Here is a 15,577-nt window from a genome sequence, read left to right as displayed (position 1 = left end):
CTTTTAATGTAAATTTAAGTACAAATGTAATGATAAAAATTACCCATACAGGCATTTCAAAAACTACAAGAGAAATGTATATGGTTGATACACACACAACTGACAATAAGCCAACGGGAACACTGCTTGTGATTGCCAATACTTCTCCATTTTAGTCAGTCCATAAAATGGAATATTTCCATAATAATTAAAGCCCGAGTGATAGGTCTTGATACAGCAAGCATACTGCTACTGAGAGCATGTGTACTCTCATGAGAACATTTTTGGCCAATGTTAAAAGTTTTGCATAATATTGCCACTAACAATGAGTTTTCCATGATAACAGACAAGATTAGTTTAGCATTTTCATAACATGGTTCAATACATGACCCATATCAATCTTCAACATCAAAATAGGAATCTTTCAAAAGCTTTTTATTTTATAGTTTCTCTGTATTTAAGTCCTCAACATTAAAGCGACAATTTAATCATTTTGCTCCTAAATCAGGTAGCAGAACAAAACTACTTTAACACAAGAATCCCTCAATGTTAAAGCTAACTTAAACCTTGAAGAACGTTTTCCTCTTGGTGGCTGAAGCCAGGAGGGAGTGGTCCAGTTTCCTACACAGGTCTTCCATCAGGTACTGTATCTGGGGCATCTGTAGAGACAGCTCTGTCACCATCTAAAGATACATACAAGAACACAGTGGATTTTAATTCACTAACCCCAACAGCTTCGTGGTAAGGTGATTCAATCCCCAGCTGTCATTTCAAAGATGCTACAATAAGATGCGCATCACTCCCTTGTCTGACACTTGACATTGCTGTATAATACTGATAGAAAAATAATCGAAGAAAGTATTTCTTAGTTAATTCCTTGTTTTGTTTTAAAACAGCACTGGCAATTAATGATGTCTATTTCCATAGTGTTGTTAATAATGGCTTCCCTATCTTTATGACTAGACACATTTTCTAGTAACTGCATCACAAATCATATAAGTGATAAAAAACACACTGTATGTTGATCACAATATGAGGAAGATTCACAAAGACAAAAAAGGCCATATTTCCATATTTACCTTAGTATTCTCCTCTGAGTCAAGTGAGGACCGGCTGATGGCTCCTGTCGCCAGAATTGTAAACACCTTGATGTCCAACTCCCTAGGAAGAAAGAAACAACTTATTACAGAAAAATGATTTGCATGATAAAATGATTTTGTTATGAAATGATTGGCCTCGTCAGACAAACTATTAATCAAGCCGCACTGATTAATAAAATACCCCTAGAGATGGAGCCAGGCAGTGTGACCTTGTCCGTGACCTCAGTGCTCTGGAGGGGCCAGGGTGCCTCCCAAAGTAGCTGGATGGTTAACTTCTCACCTTAAGACAGGCTTGTATGGACCACGGATGTTTTTTTACCCTGTCCTTGACCTCACTACTCTCAAGGGCCTTGGTACCCTCCTTGATGCCCTGGACAGGAAACTACTAACCTGAAGAAAGGCTTGTAAGGAGCCAGGCTTGTTATAACCTTATCCTTGAGCTCAGTGCTCTAAAGGGCCTTGGTACCGTCCTTGGTGCCCTGTATGGGAGACTACTTACCTGAAGAAAGGCTTGTAAGGAGCCAAACTTGGTATGACCTTGTCCTTGAGCTCACTACTCTCAGGGGCCTGGGTGCCTTGTTGGGTTCCCTGAAAAACAGAAGCAAATAAAAGGTTACATTACTGCATGAAAAACCCTTCATTCACTCAGCCTGCATTTAAATCTGAATCATTCTCCACAATGACATTTTTTTTAATTTTTATGACACTGTGTTTATAGGGAATATTATGTGAGTGGGTCAAGTCCATAACACACAAGACAGAAGGTCGATTAAATTGTACATTTGCGCAACTATCGAGAAGTGATACAATCCACAGCAACCAATTTTAGAGGGACATTTACCAGGTATGAAAGTAAATATTTCACCAAATCCCATTACAAACATTACGGAGATCTTCACACGAGTGCTTCCTGAAATCACACTGGTACATTTGTGTAAATATCATTACACATACCAGAGCAGTTGCATTGAGTTGTGAGCTGTCCCTGCTGTTATCATCACTGTCCCCCTGTGTTGCCTCTACTTTCTTTCCCTTCCTGTACAAATGAAACAGATAACACAATGTACAACAACTAGTATCTACCCATTGTGGTTGGGATTGCTCCTTCCTAACTTTATTCCCATACTTATTAGTTTGCATAGCATAGGGGCAGACATTGTATCTATAAGAGTGCATAGGACTAACACCAGTCTTACAGGCTTTCATCAATATAGTACACTCATGTTCAAGACGTGTTAAAGAGTATTCTCTTCTTAAATTTAAACTCAACTTACTTTGGCTTCTTGCCCCTTTTCTTGCCCTCTGCTTTCCCAGCAGCCCCTGCTGAGACCCCTGTGACCTTCACCTCATCTTCAAGGTCGAAACTGGCCAGTGGGGGCTTGAACCCCGGACACACTGTAAATAAAAGTGGCCATAAATTAAATTCATTAAAAAAAACCTAATAATAACATAACATGAATATGTAGTTGTGTAAACCAAGTATAGAAAACTTAGGAATTGATATGAAACCACGGATACCAGTGTTAAATACCCTAATGAAATTAGAATCGTTATACCATGTGTTAAAATAAAATATTTGTCATAAAAATTTACTCTACTAGAACATTCCACTGCAAGAACATTGAACAAACCCTACCAGCTAGGCACTGGAGCAGTATTTTCTGTAGCTCTGTGATATTCTGCAGGCGTGTGATGACCTTGCCCTTGATCTCCGGGTCAGAGATACCAGAAAACCCATTTACCATCTGAAAATATTTTAAAAGGGCATTGAAAGCAGACCTCATTAAGGGAACTTGTTTAACCCTTTAGCACATAGACAAGTGGCCAGATTGCACCTCCCAGTCAATAGCCATCTTACTGATAAGCAGTCCTTAACTGTACGGGTACTTTTCAGGATATTCGAAAATGAGCAATTGAATACAGCAGTATGACCTTAAAATCAATATTACTCCAAATAATTGTTTCCAAATCTTTTTTATGTGAATACATTTTTTATAGATAATTGAATTATCTAATAAATGGTGTCAATGATGAAATATAAAATTATTTTATTTCATCTGTGAATGCATTTCCAAGATGGAATTGTAACATTTCTTTGAAATGTCATAATTGCATTAAATCAAAGGGTAATAATATGCTGGGATTGATCTAAATTTTATTACCCCTATCATAAAAAAGACCTATCTGGATTAAAAAGCCGACAATTGATGTTCTTGTGTATAATACACAGAAATGTGGCAGGAATATCCGGTGTCATCCAGTTCAGAGATCCAGTTCAGAGTGTCTGTTTAACTTTATTACCCCCTCATAAAATTCTTTACAAAAAGAAAGCCGATAAATGTTTTCAAAGTAATGAATAAAAAGAGCTAAATCATCAAACGCTTGCACAAATGTTGTTTACTTGACCTATTTTACAGCCGGAACCATGCTGGCCATCGATTAGCTCAGCAGAAAATGTACTCATCATTTTCTCAGCTACTTATTGTTTCTATTGTTTGTAACACAAAATATTATCCACAAATAATTATTATCTTTATTGAGATCAATGGTAAATTAAACTGACATAATATATTCAATGATTTACGCATCAATGTTTTGGGGGAAATTCCATACTGTACAGTACTGCCATTCCTCGAGGTTTTATTACGTCACAGTGGGATCTCACACCTGTGATTGGCAGTATAAATAATAACCTTCAAGTTTTAGCAGACGACATTTTCGAGGGAAAATCAATACACAAAAGGTTAAGCTTCAGCTTTATAAACATCCGGGATATTGTTTACAAAAAGAAAGATGCAATATTGAAGTATTGAAATGACCCTATTGAAATATGCGGGAGATGCGTTTACATCCAGTAGTGTATAGGGTGGGCCAGATGCGTTTACATCTGCTAATGAGCTATGTCGGCCTATCTCGTAAACATGCGCTAAAGGGTTAATAGGGTTCAATATACACCTTTATACAACAACCAGCAACAACGGAGGTCAAATTTTACCTCAATAAACCAGTTGATTGCGTAGAAGACTGAGGAGATGACCATATCTCTCTCCTTCTGTGAGAGGGGCTCTAATTTCTCGTACACTGTCTCCTGACTCAGGTACACGGGGCAGCCTGAAAACACCAACTTTGAACTTGTATGGAGACATGTTAACGGTCAAGTCATTCTGATTTATGTTGTTTTCAACAATTTCAAACCTAGGCAATTATTACTACCAGGGAAAACTATCTATTTTTGACAGACACTTGATCACAATGTATCATCATGTTGGGTTGAACTTTTGAGCCATGTTTTAGTTTATTTTTTGGCAGCTTTATAGCTTCGATACTTTCTTGCACACAAATAAATATCTTTAATTATTAGAATGAAACTATAAACTTTGTGGTATTTTAGCCTTTATCTATCAATCACTAGCAACGTGCTGACGTACCGAGTAGAGCATCAATGTTGTCGAGTGTCCCATGTTGTCTCTCCTCACACACTCTCAGCAGTCTCACTGATGGAGCTATACACACTGGGTCTGTCATACCACTGTACAACAGAGAAGCAAGGTAAGCATATATCCATACTGATGAAAAATATCTTTATGGTAAACAAACATTTTATTATATATGGAGTCCGACAATAAACAAATATTGTCTTGACTTGACAGTTGATTGCTTATGTAAAATTTTTCAAAGCAAAACAAAATGCAATAAGTGAAGAATTTGTTAAGACTTCAGTGAATTATTTTGCTGTTAGAGCAGTTATTTTAAAGAGCACCATTATTCCTCAATATGTGCATATTTGGGGAGTAAGGGGAAAACTACAATTAACCATCATTTAATGGGGGGGTTTTATGCATACAATAAAAAGAAAAAAGAAATAATTAATTTTTGGTGTTCAAGAGGTGAAAAATGTTGTGATCTTATACTAAAACAAATAAATATCCTCTATTTCCTCTCTGTGAAGGCAGCTATAGCCATTTAAGTCGGATTTAAATTACCTTTTTTGGGTAGGCAGAGAGAGTCATTTAAGACTGAATTCTAATGCCCCTCTGTGTAAGAAGTGAAAGCTGTTTTAATCTATTCTATTCCCTCTGTGTTGGAAGAGTAAGCTGTTTTAAGCTCAACCCTATTATCTCTCTGAGTAGGAAGTGAGAGCTGTATTAACACTAAATTCTGTTACCTCTCTGTGTAGGAAGTGAAAGCTGTTTTAATCTATTCCCTCTGTGTTGGACGAGTAAGCTGTTTTAAGCTCAACTCTATTATCTCTCTGAGTAGGAAGTGAGAGCTGTATTAACGCTAAATTCTGTTACCTCTCTGAGTAGGAAGTGAGAGCTGTATTAACGCTAAATTCTGTTACCTCTCTGTGTAGGCAGTGAGAGCTGTATTAACGCTAAATTCTGTTACCTCTCTGTGTAGGTAGTGAGAGCTGTATTAACGCTAAATTCTGTTACCTCTCTGTGTAGGCAGCGAGAGCTGTATTAACGCTAAATTCTGTTACCTCTCTGTGTAGGCAGTGAGAGCTGTATTAACGCTAAATTCTGTTACCTCTCTGTGTAGGCAGTGAGAGCTGTATTAACGCTAAATTCTGTTACCTCTCTGTGTAGGAGGCGAGAGCTGTATTAACGCTAAACTCTATTACCTCTCTGTGTAGGAGGCGAGAGCTGTTTTTGCTCCATGTTTCTTCACCACCAGAGGCAGGACATTGACAGCTATGGCTCCCTCCGCATCATCATCCAGTCCATATAGGCTGTCCATTGGAATTCCCCCACTCCTGATAAGACAGAGAAATAGAAGAGACGGTATGCCATAAATTGGTGGGAAGTACTAAAGTTAAACAAAGGTTAAAGTTTATGTCATAAAAGAGTATAGCCTTCATGTTGATACATAGCAAATCTGGATCAATTCAAGTTAAGTATGAATGGGTCAAGTTTCACTTCAATGACTTCAGAATATGAAGTAATTCACAATGTAAACTGTTCAAACGTTTGCAATCACAAGATTAACAAACTAACCTGGAACATGTAACTTACTCTTTGGGTTTGTCCTCCTCAATGTCCACAACAAAGCACTCCTGGAAGTCTGTAGTCAGGTTCTCACCTATCCAACCCTGAAATAAGGTGGAGGTTTGTTCTGAGGAATATACTACAGCATTGTTGATTTCTTTCTTTTAAAACCTTCCATTTTTTAATTTTGACATCTATAAAACCAAAGAAAAATGAGTCAAGGGAAAAAAGAATAATTTTAAAAACAAATATTAACTAGAACTGTAAGCCATAGGCTAACGAATACCCCCCACCCCTCCATGTCTAGGTTGTTTGCCCTGGAGTTAGGCCGGACAAAGCTAATTTTGCCTACAAGGGGAGATAACTCCAGTCAGGGTCATGTGACCTGTACCAAATTCACAGAGGCGAAAGTTTACAACATGGCCATTAATTTCTGAAAGTTTGATAAAGATTTGTTGAATAATAACAAAGATGAATCCCGGACAGGGCTTATTTTGCCTACTTTAACACATCAAGGGGAGATAACTCCAGTCAGGGTCATGTGACCTGTACCAAATTCACAGAGGCGAAAGTTTACAACATGGCCATTAATTTCTGAAAGTTTGATAAAGATTTGTTGAATAATAACAAAGATGAATCCCGGACAGGGCTTATTTTGCCTACTTTAACACATCAAGGGGAGATAACTCCAGTCAGGGTCATGTGACCTGTACCAAATTCACAGAGGCGAAAGTTTACAACATGGCCATTAATTTCTGAAAGTTTGATAAAGATTTGTTGAATAATAACAAAGATGAATCCCGGACAGGGCTTATTTTGCCTACTTTAACACATCAAGGGGAGATAACTCTGGTCAGGGTCATGTGACCCGTACCAATTTCACAGAGGCGCAAGTTTACATCATGGCCATTAATATCTGAAAGTTTGAAAAAGATTTGTTCAATAACGACAAAGATGAATCCCGGACAAAAAAAAAACGGACGGACAGACGGACAGACAGACAGACAGACGGACAGACGGACAACCCGATTCCAGTATACCCCCCCAAACTTTGTTTTGGGGGGTATAAAAAGATTTAAGTAGCCAGACAACTTTTATAGCATTTCTGATCAGACAAAGGTCAAAGTACTTTAGCCACACAATGGCGAAATGTATGTAATACTAACAACATGTTAACCAATTAAGACACCTTCTCATACCTCCACTTTCCTGTTCAGTTTTCCCTGAGCAACAACAGCAGCCAGCTCGTCCATGAAGAGAGCAAAGGCCTCGGGTGAACGTCCAGAACTGGATTTGACCAGGGTCAGGAGAGTAGTCACTTGTTTGTAGAGGTCAGCCTCCAACTCTTCTTGTGTGCAGTCACTTTCCTGGTCAGCCTGTGAACTGGAAATACAGAGAAAGGTTAGAAACACTGTCTTTTATGTCTCAGGAAAGGATGGATGTGACCAGGGCCAGTAAGAAGTCACTTGTTTGTGGAGGTCAGCCTCATGCTCTTCTTGTGCACCACTCTGTGCACATAACAAGCTTTCATGGACTGAAGTACACATGTTTCAATGCTAGCCATACCTTAATTATTGTAGTCTTTTATTTGAGAGAGATATATATATATGTGCTAAAATGTTGATTGTTAGCACACAACAATTCTTGTTGCTATATTGTAATTAGCCTTCCTGAGTTACAGTGTCATAATTTGGTGTACATGTATTAAGCCATAATCAAATGTGTCTATCCCAGCCTACCTTGTCTGGGCGATGCAGCTTACAATCATCACAGCCCCTATCACTCCCATTCTCTTGTACCTGGAAAAATACATGGCACATTGAGATATACTCCTGGTATATGACACCATTGATTGAATTGGTTTTGCTGAAATACGTTTTTTGTAGGGATGGAAACCGGATACGAAATCGGTATCCGGATATTCGTATCAAGTATTCGAATACTATCCGGATACTCGTATCAAATTGTTTTCATAATAAGTAAATTTCCTATCACATGTCACCCACCTTCTGTTATTTGACATAATTGTCCACTTAATTTATAATTCGTCATATGGCAATTTCACTTTTTCATTCATTCTTTCTCAGTCTTAATAATTTATAATGTTATAATCAAAGCTAAACAACTCATTTTACGTCATAAAACTCATGATGAATACCACATAAACACCTCGCGAATTTGATAGTCACTTCGGCCGAGGTGGTTGCTTGGTTACTGCCACGTGCTTTCGAGTTTGTTATTTATCAGCAGGTTTCATGTTAAATGACGCTTTGATTATTTGATAGTCGATTGTAATTTTATTTCATAACATTGTTTGATTTAATGCAATACCTACAATTTCTCCGGTGTTTTGTAATGAAGGATATAATTGCGGAAAAGATAAGAAGACAAAAAGACGACAACACTTTTACCATCCTCGGATTTTGTGAAATACTTCCAAACACTCGAAGTCAATGTTGGAGGCATATTTCCGTAGTCGTGATACAGGAACAATGATTAATAATTCAAAACACAATTACAAGATGCAAAATGATGGACATTTGATTGAAAAGTAAAAAGATAAACAAATTTGTATTTATTGTTTAGATAGAATAATTTCTTCATGCATATTCATCAAGAATGCGATTGGTCATTAATAGCTTTGCACGACCCTTAACTTGTGATTGGACGATCAATTCCTACGGATTAATGATCAATCCGTTTAATATCAACTAGTGTCTATTAAGCACATCTGAGATTATAAAACAACACTTGTCATTGTAAACAAGGTCATAGAACTTCACAGGGTGCTGCACAAGGACACAATATCACGCCTTTTGCAAACACCCAATTAGCAGACAATTTGTGACACATACCCGCTTCGCGACAGACACTGTTGATCACCTGAAATATTTCATCTGAAAAGTTTTATAACAATTGCTATGTCTCTGCTAAGCTATTTTATTGAAGTTTTTATTCTTAACGAATATTCGAATACCCATTTTGGTATCCGAATACTTGCGTGATATCCGGATACTCGGATATTCGCTTCCATCCCTAGTTTTTTGTTAGGTTAAGAAGCCCTTATAAAATACATATGTTTCATATTGCCATATTTTACCTTAATGGTTTATATATCATTAATCATTATGATCATGTGATGGTAATGCAACAATGTTTTAACCAGGGGTTCAAACAGATGAGAATGGTCAACCCTAAAAAATAGCTGGGGTCTGTTTGAGTATGAGGGGTTCAAACCAAAGTGAATCAGAGTTTCCTGGCTTAGACCCTTTTGAAATTGAAATTGTCTCCAAAGTCGTTTATATTTATTTGAAGGTGATTCCTACTGTTTTATGCAATTGTCCCAACAAATGAATAATCTTAACAACTGTGCAATAGTCTGAGTTGAAAACCTCACAATGCTGATTTTAGGGTTATTCCTGCACTTCAGATCCACTGATGAACTGCAACTTACTTTGGGCAATTGTTTGAAAGCTGCTTCCTTATCACTATATGTAAGTCGTCCTGAAAAACAGAATGATGATGATAAATACTCACATCATGACACCATTAACATGCTAAACCTTTCTTGGACCTAAATATTTGGACTGCAAGACATACTTTTTTAGGTGTGTTTTTTTCTTCTTAAAATTTAGAATCAGAACAGTTTTGAAACATTTGGTACATTGAAAGCAATTATCTGATTTCTAACATTTATTAAAACCTATTTTTCAGAGTTTAGTACTCACTTGAATGATATCAACTTCATCCAATTTGGTTTGTAAAATAAAATTTCAAAAAAATACAGCTTCAAAAGTAAAAGAAATCTGCTGTATAATGGTTTACAGGTACAATTTAAAGAATACAAGCTTTATCTGTAAACAGTGTTGTTACATGATAGCTACTAGTACGAGTGTACTGACAGCTATATACAGGGGTAAAGATATAGCAATCAGTTTAAAGTGAAATCAAAAGTGCTACATTTTAAAATGATTTGAACTGCAATTTTTGTTGTTTATTTAATCAAAATAATATCCTATTTCTGCTGAAAAGTCTACATAAAGCAAATATCTTGAATTAGATTGTATCATTAAGTAATCCAGCCCACCTGAATAGAGGCCCCATCACTTGTGTTCTTGAAGGCCAGGGAACTCAACATAAGGTACAGCTTTCTGATCTGACTGACACACATCTGGTCCAGGTAGTCCAACATGCTCTGAAAAACATACCAGGTAACTCTTGTTTCTCCTATAAAATAACTGTTCATTTTCTTTTAAATTATAAAGGTCTGCCTGTGGCCATTGGCTGCATCATGGTTTAGCCTGCTTTGTGCCATCACAACTTCAAATGCCTGAAGTAAGAAGAAGTGACTACAATTTCCAATCACATCTAGATATCTGCACAGTTGAAGGAACTGAGTAAGACACAAGGAGATCCATTTGGTACATTGGTATATTTTTTTAACATCTTTCAGTTTGAGGCAGTCAGGTATTGAACCCGAGACCTTACGCTGCCACAGCAAATGTACTACAACTTAGCTCTAGGTTTTTTTTTCATTAATTCTTAAGAGCCCTTATGAGATCTAACTGTGCTTGAAGCTACTTAATAAAGCTTTCATACTCTGATTCAAATGTCACCATGACATTTCATATGAAAACCCCTTAGCCAAGACTAATACAATACCTTGACCTTTTTCTTTGAAAATGAGACAAGCCTTGATGTTAAGGAAAATCTGTGTTTGACACACCAATGCATGCTCTACAAATCCCTGTAGCAGTAGGAGATAATACAATGTCCAAAAGATTCTTAAACACCACTTGCTCTATGGCCCACCTTGATGAGGATGGCAAATGGAGCCATGTGTGTGGGGTGTGAGTGCACAAGGCTGGCCAGGATATCCAGGGCTGACTCCACCTCCCCCTCGACACCACTGCCCACATGCTCTATCAACTGACCAACAAGCTCCTACAATGGACATTGGGAACAAAACATAAAAGTGAATATTTTAAGAGCAACTTTTAACAATACTGCAAATAGCTGATTTTTCATCATTCAATAGTAAACCTTTAACATTAAAGCCACAGGAACATACACCTGAATTAAGTATAACAGAGATTGTTTTTAGATTGATCAGAACACTCATACTTTTTAAGACAAAAATGTTCCCTTCATGTAACCTGTCTGTGATAGGCATCAAACGCGACAAAGGCCATCTTGTACATGGATGAACCGAAATATGACACAGGCATTTCTGGAGACCTCAACAGAACATCTGCAAGTTTCAGTAATGGCTGGAAATATCCCTTCAACACCTGGAAAAAAAGATTAAGTTACAGCTCAACGAGGCCATACATACATGCATGTTTAAACAGTCTTGTTTTTTTTGGGTTTTTTTTTTTTTTAAATATTTGCATACTTAAGATGCTATTCATTAACAGAAAACATGACTTTGTTGACAAGCCAAATATTCACACAGAAATAAACTGAGCATGAAGAAGTCAATAAAGTACACATCAAACATACAGACTGTGATCCCAGCGCCCAAGCACTAGTAAATCAATTAATTTGAAAAGAAACTTAGCTGAGTTTGTTGCACATTCAAAAAGTAAGCAAGGATGAAAGGATTTTCGATAAAAAATCTTATTTTGACAGTTTCACAAACGTCTTAAATTACCTGAGCATGCACGCTGAACACTTTTGTTAGGTAAGCCTCGGTGAAGCAGCTGGACCGTATCTTGTTCCTGAACAGACTCTCAATGGCCTTGCCGCGCGGGGTACCATACAGTATGAGTAGTAGAAACAGGTCAATCACCTGTTGGTTCTTAGCTTGTTTCTCCTGCTCTACCGCCTGAAAGGAAAAAGTCAATGTATTACGTGTGTATCATACAAGACCCCTAATTGCTCATTCGTTTTTTAAGAGTCAAGAGGGCAGCTGTCATTGTTATCATGAGTTTCTTAAGTCATATCTATATCATCAATAGTTTCCAATGGTGAACATAAGATTTTTAATAGCTGGTGCTAAAAATATCATGGCTACTACAATACCACACAAGGAAATAAAAAAAACAGTCTTTAACTCCACTTGACTTGAATTAACTGATAAGAATGACCTTGAAAAGGGCATCCCCCACATGTCTCTGGAAACGGACAGCAAACTTGACTGTGTCCAAGATCAAGGTCTCAATGTCCTGGTTACTGTCAGATGTAGACTCTCTACAATATTAAAATACTGATTAGATATCGGCCACAATTCAGATGATACACGTGAGTGTAGGAAGAAAATCTGATAACAACTTTGAGATTATAAAATTATTTTAAAAGCTTACATTTCTTTACACGATCACTCCAAGAATTGTACCTTTAATGTTCTACCTGTCAATTTAAGAATGCTAACGGATCAAATATTACTAAAAACTTAAATATGCCACTCACGTTTTCTTCTTGCCAGCCTGTCTGGCAGTGGAGGAATCCAGGACAAGGTGTATACGGAGCTCAGAGGCGACGTCAAGGGCATCACTGGAGGATACAGATTGGAGCAGGAAGCGCACAAGAACAGGGAGTTCTTCAAGGTCAACTGATGGTAACAGCTGGATTACCGAGTCTCTAACCTGAAACATACAGAGCAACACACAGGGTTTTTTCACCTTTGATAAAAAAGGCCAAATCAGAAATCATAAAATTTGTTAAAATGAGGATAAAAAAGGACTAAATGTCAAAGTAGCTACAATCAAAAGATAAATTCATAACACAAGAAGATCAACAATGAATTTTAAACCTTATTTACTTTTTCATTTTTATTTCACTTTTTTCCTAATTCCATTGTACTTATCAATAAATTTTCCCTGAACAAAAAGGCTATATCTTTCCAAATTTTGCTAAAAAAATCCTGATATCTGACAGGCATAATGGACAGGCATGGAAATTGCACAGTACAGTACAATTATCTTAATTGTCCCTTTGTATTTTACTTCAGACATATAAGAATTCATCATTATTAGCCTTTAAGTTAAACTCACCTCAGCCAGGAGTGTAGAAGGTAGGACCAGGTTACCCAAAGCATCCAAGATGGGCACTGTTAGATTCTTGTTCTCCGTCAGAATGTCCCTGTATACACAAACTAAAGGTTACACAATGAAATCTTATTCCAAGCAAAAATATAGTTCTTTGTCTGAGTATAAAGTTGCATACAAATTGTACCACCATTGTGTGTTCAGCATCCTGTACAATATAGGAAGACAAGAGATTATCTCCCTTGGTACCTCTTCACCACTGTATATAATGTTCTCCCCTGAGTTTTGCTGCCACCATTGTGTGTTCAGCATTTGGTACAATGTAGGGTAGACAAGAGATTATCTCCCTTGGTACCTCTTCACCGCTGTAAACAATGTTCTCACCTGAGTTTTGCCGCCACCATTGTGTGTTCAGCGTCCTGAACGATGTAGGGTAGACAAGAGATTATCTCCCTTTGTACCTCTTCACTGCAAACCTCTACCATCTCCAGCAGTTTCTCACTCACCTCCTAAAGACAGGAAAAAAAAGGAATTGAAATGTTATTTTAGGACAGTTTTAGTTTCAATCTAATGTTTGAAACTATCATCAAAACTAGTCTTCTGGATGATCAAGCCTGAGTTCAACAAATCCTGCTATATCAAATCTGGATTTTGAGAGTTTCAAAAGCATATTACCAACTTGCAGGGCTTGTACTAATTTAGACCATTGTTAAAACCAATATTATGCAAATTCATACATCTGCAATGAAATCTGCATCCATGACTACCATGTGTTACCTTGCTGTTGATGATGGTATCCAGCCACTGGAGTTGTGAGAGTAGCAGGCGTGGAATATTCACCCTTTCCCCTCCCTCAACAATAACGCTGCTGTCAAAATGTAACAAAACACATGTCCAGAAACTGGAGTTATGAGGGGAGCAGGAATCAAAGACAAACATCTATACAACTAGAATACTCTCACCCTCTATTTTTAGATTGTTTAAAGAGGAGGGCATCTATAAATGTCCATTTCATTTGGAGTAAATACCTCATTATTTTCTCCAATTTGATTCAATTGAACTATGTAAAAGCTGTATGATCTAAAATATTACTGTATCTTGTTATTACTGACAATGTGTATACAGAAAAGCATTATGTTCTCACATAACAGAAATGAGTTTACAATTCTCACACATAAGCAAACGTCAAATATATGTGCTAAGTCTATTTGGTTTTGCAAACTACAATCATGAATCAGTTGTAGTTGTCACACACTTATATACATATACATGAGTATATTGCGAATGGAAAACGATACCATTATTGAAGCTCATAATATTCAATTATCAAATACAAAGAAAGTACAGATTAGTTCTATATTCACTAATAAAACAGTATACGGAAATAAACGGAGTTATATAAGCGTAATGTAATATAGGAAAACTCATTTGAAGAGAGAGAAAAATGTGATGGATTGGAAGTAGCAGTTCTTGACGTCAAGTACATCACTATACAATAATAAACAAGTTCATCTCAGAATAGGGAGTCCTATAGTGTATGGTTAGAACTAAATGATGTAACATTTCTCTGCAGACTTACTCTTGTTCTGCCATAAACTCAGGTAGCTTCTCACACAACACCTGCATTAACGCCGGCTGAAATGGGGAAATTAAAAATGCAAAGACTAATCAAACGGGCTAATATTTAAATTTGTTTGTTTCTAATAAGTGATTATTTGATGTGGTAAATTTTGGCCAAAACATTCTGAGTTGTCTTGATAAAGGAACAAGTGTCGAGGAGCAATTGTTTTTATAGTCGAAAAAGAGGCATAACTCAACAGTTACGGGTCTTGCTGTACAGTTGATATTGTCTCTGGCAACATGTGTTCAAAGTTTAATTTGAATATCTTAATCGGTTTAATAATTCTTGCCAAGGATGTTTTTGCCCATCGACCTCACCAACATGGCTACAATAATAATTTTGTTTTATTCAAAAAACGGATGAGTTAAATCCTGTGCCAAATTCGCTCTTAGGAAATTATCTTGACAAGAGGTTTTTATAAAATTTTCCACAATTTCTGGGTTAGTTCATGACCCAAAATGAAATTTACAGGGCAAAGGAAACTATATTGGGCGAGGGCAAATATAGTTTCCTGCGCGCCGTTTCTCTATGATCGGGTCACCTACTAACCCTGTCAATGTATGGGAAATCATTCATTTATTCATTAGAAAATAGACGCCATTTTGGTAAGATACCCAATTTAGAAAAATATGGGGTCAATGCGTCTTTGACCAATGGCGTAGCGACATTCAAGTTGGAGGAGTGATATATTGATGTATCTATTAAGCATGTTTAAGCAAGTTGAGCACCTGAATCATGTCCACTCCCAACAGCAGCTTGACCACACTGACCAGAACACAACCATGGCCACTGCAACAAACAAGAAACCTGCATGTATATCATAGGAACCAAACCATATTGTATAACCATTTTCAACCTATTTAGTTGAATTGACCAGATGCCAGTCAAAAAATCAGTTGA

At 37.0% G+C, this 15,577-nt stretch overlaps 1 protein-coding gene across 3 annotated transcripts in view; it reads right to left on the bottom strand.

The window, feature by feature from the left end:
- The window catches only part of LOC128218374 (Fanconi anemia group D2 protein-like), a 42,438-nt gene that overhangs the window by 22,256 nt on the left and 4,605 nt on the right, over positions 1 to 15,577 (bottom strand). For all 3 annotated transcript variants that reach the window (XM_052926032.1, XM_052926033.1, XM_052926034.1), the window contains 24 exons: positions 15,406 to 15,466; positions 14,636 to 14,691; positions 13,834 to 13,924; positions 13,441 to 13,565; positions 13,063 to 13,150; positions 12,479 to 12,654; positions 12,157 to 12,259; positions 11,721 to 11,894; positions 11,224 to 11,358; positions 10,880 to 11,011; positions 10,155 to 10,262; positions 9,522 to 9,571; positions 7,807 to 7,866; positions 7,267 to 7,450; positions 6,095 to 6,171; positions 5,704 to 5,835; positions 4,508 to 4,608; positions 4,075 to 4,190; positions 2,716 to 2,824; positions 2,354 to 2,474; positions 2,034 to 2,115; positions 1,579 to 1,667; positions 1,059 to 1,140; positions 546 to 662 (listed from right to left, as the gene is read on the bottom strand). In XM_052926032.1, the coding sequence (XP_052781992.1) occupies positions 546 to 662; positions 1,059 to 1,140; positions 1,579 to 1,667; positions 2,034 to 2,115; positions 2,354 to 2,474; positions 2,716 to 2,824; positions 4,075 to 4,190; positions 4,508 to 4,608; positions 5,704 to 5,835; positions 6,095 to 6,171; positions 7,267 to 7,450; positions 7,807 to 7,866; positions 9,522 to 9,571; positions 10,155 to 10,262; positions 10,880 to 11,011; positions 11,224 to 11,358; positions 11,721 to 11,894; positions 12,157 to 12,259; positions 12,479 to 12,654; positions 13,063 to 13,150; positions 13,441 to 13,565; positions 13,834 to 13,924; positions 14,636 to 14,691; positions 15,406 to 15,466 (2,569 nt within the window). The remainder of the gene's footprint in view (positions 1 to 545; positions 663 to 1,058; positions 1,141 to 1,578; positions 1,668 to 2,033; positions 2,116 to 2,353; positions 2,475 to 2,715; positions 2,825 to 4,074; positions 4,191 to 4,507; positions 4,609 to 5,703; positions 5,836 to 6,094; positions 6,172 to 7,266; positions 7,451 to 7,806; positions 7,867 to 9,521; positions 9,572 to 10,154; positions 10,263 to 10,879; positions 11,012 to 11,223; positions 11,359 to 11,720; positions 11,895 to 12,156; positions 12,260 to 12,478; positions 12,655 to 13,062; positions 13,151 to 13,440; positions 13,566 to 13,833; positions 13,925 to 14,635; positions 14,692 to 15,405; positions 15,467 to 15,577) is intronic.

The sequence above is a fragment of the Mya arenaria genome, chromosome 14, assembly GCF_026914265.1.
Source record: "Mya arenaria isolate MELC-2E11 chromosome 14, ASM2691426v1".
NCBI classification, from domain to species: domain Eukaryota; kingdom Metazoa; phylum Mollusca; class Bivalvia; order Myida; family Myidae; genus Mya; species Mya arenaria.
The sequence above is the reverse complement of the archived record's forward strand: the minus strand, read 5'-3'. Positions and strand labels throughout refer to the sequence as shown.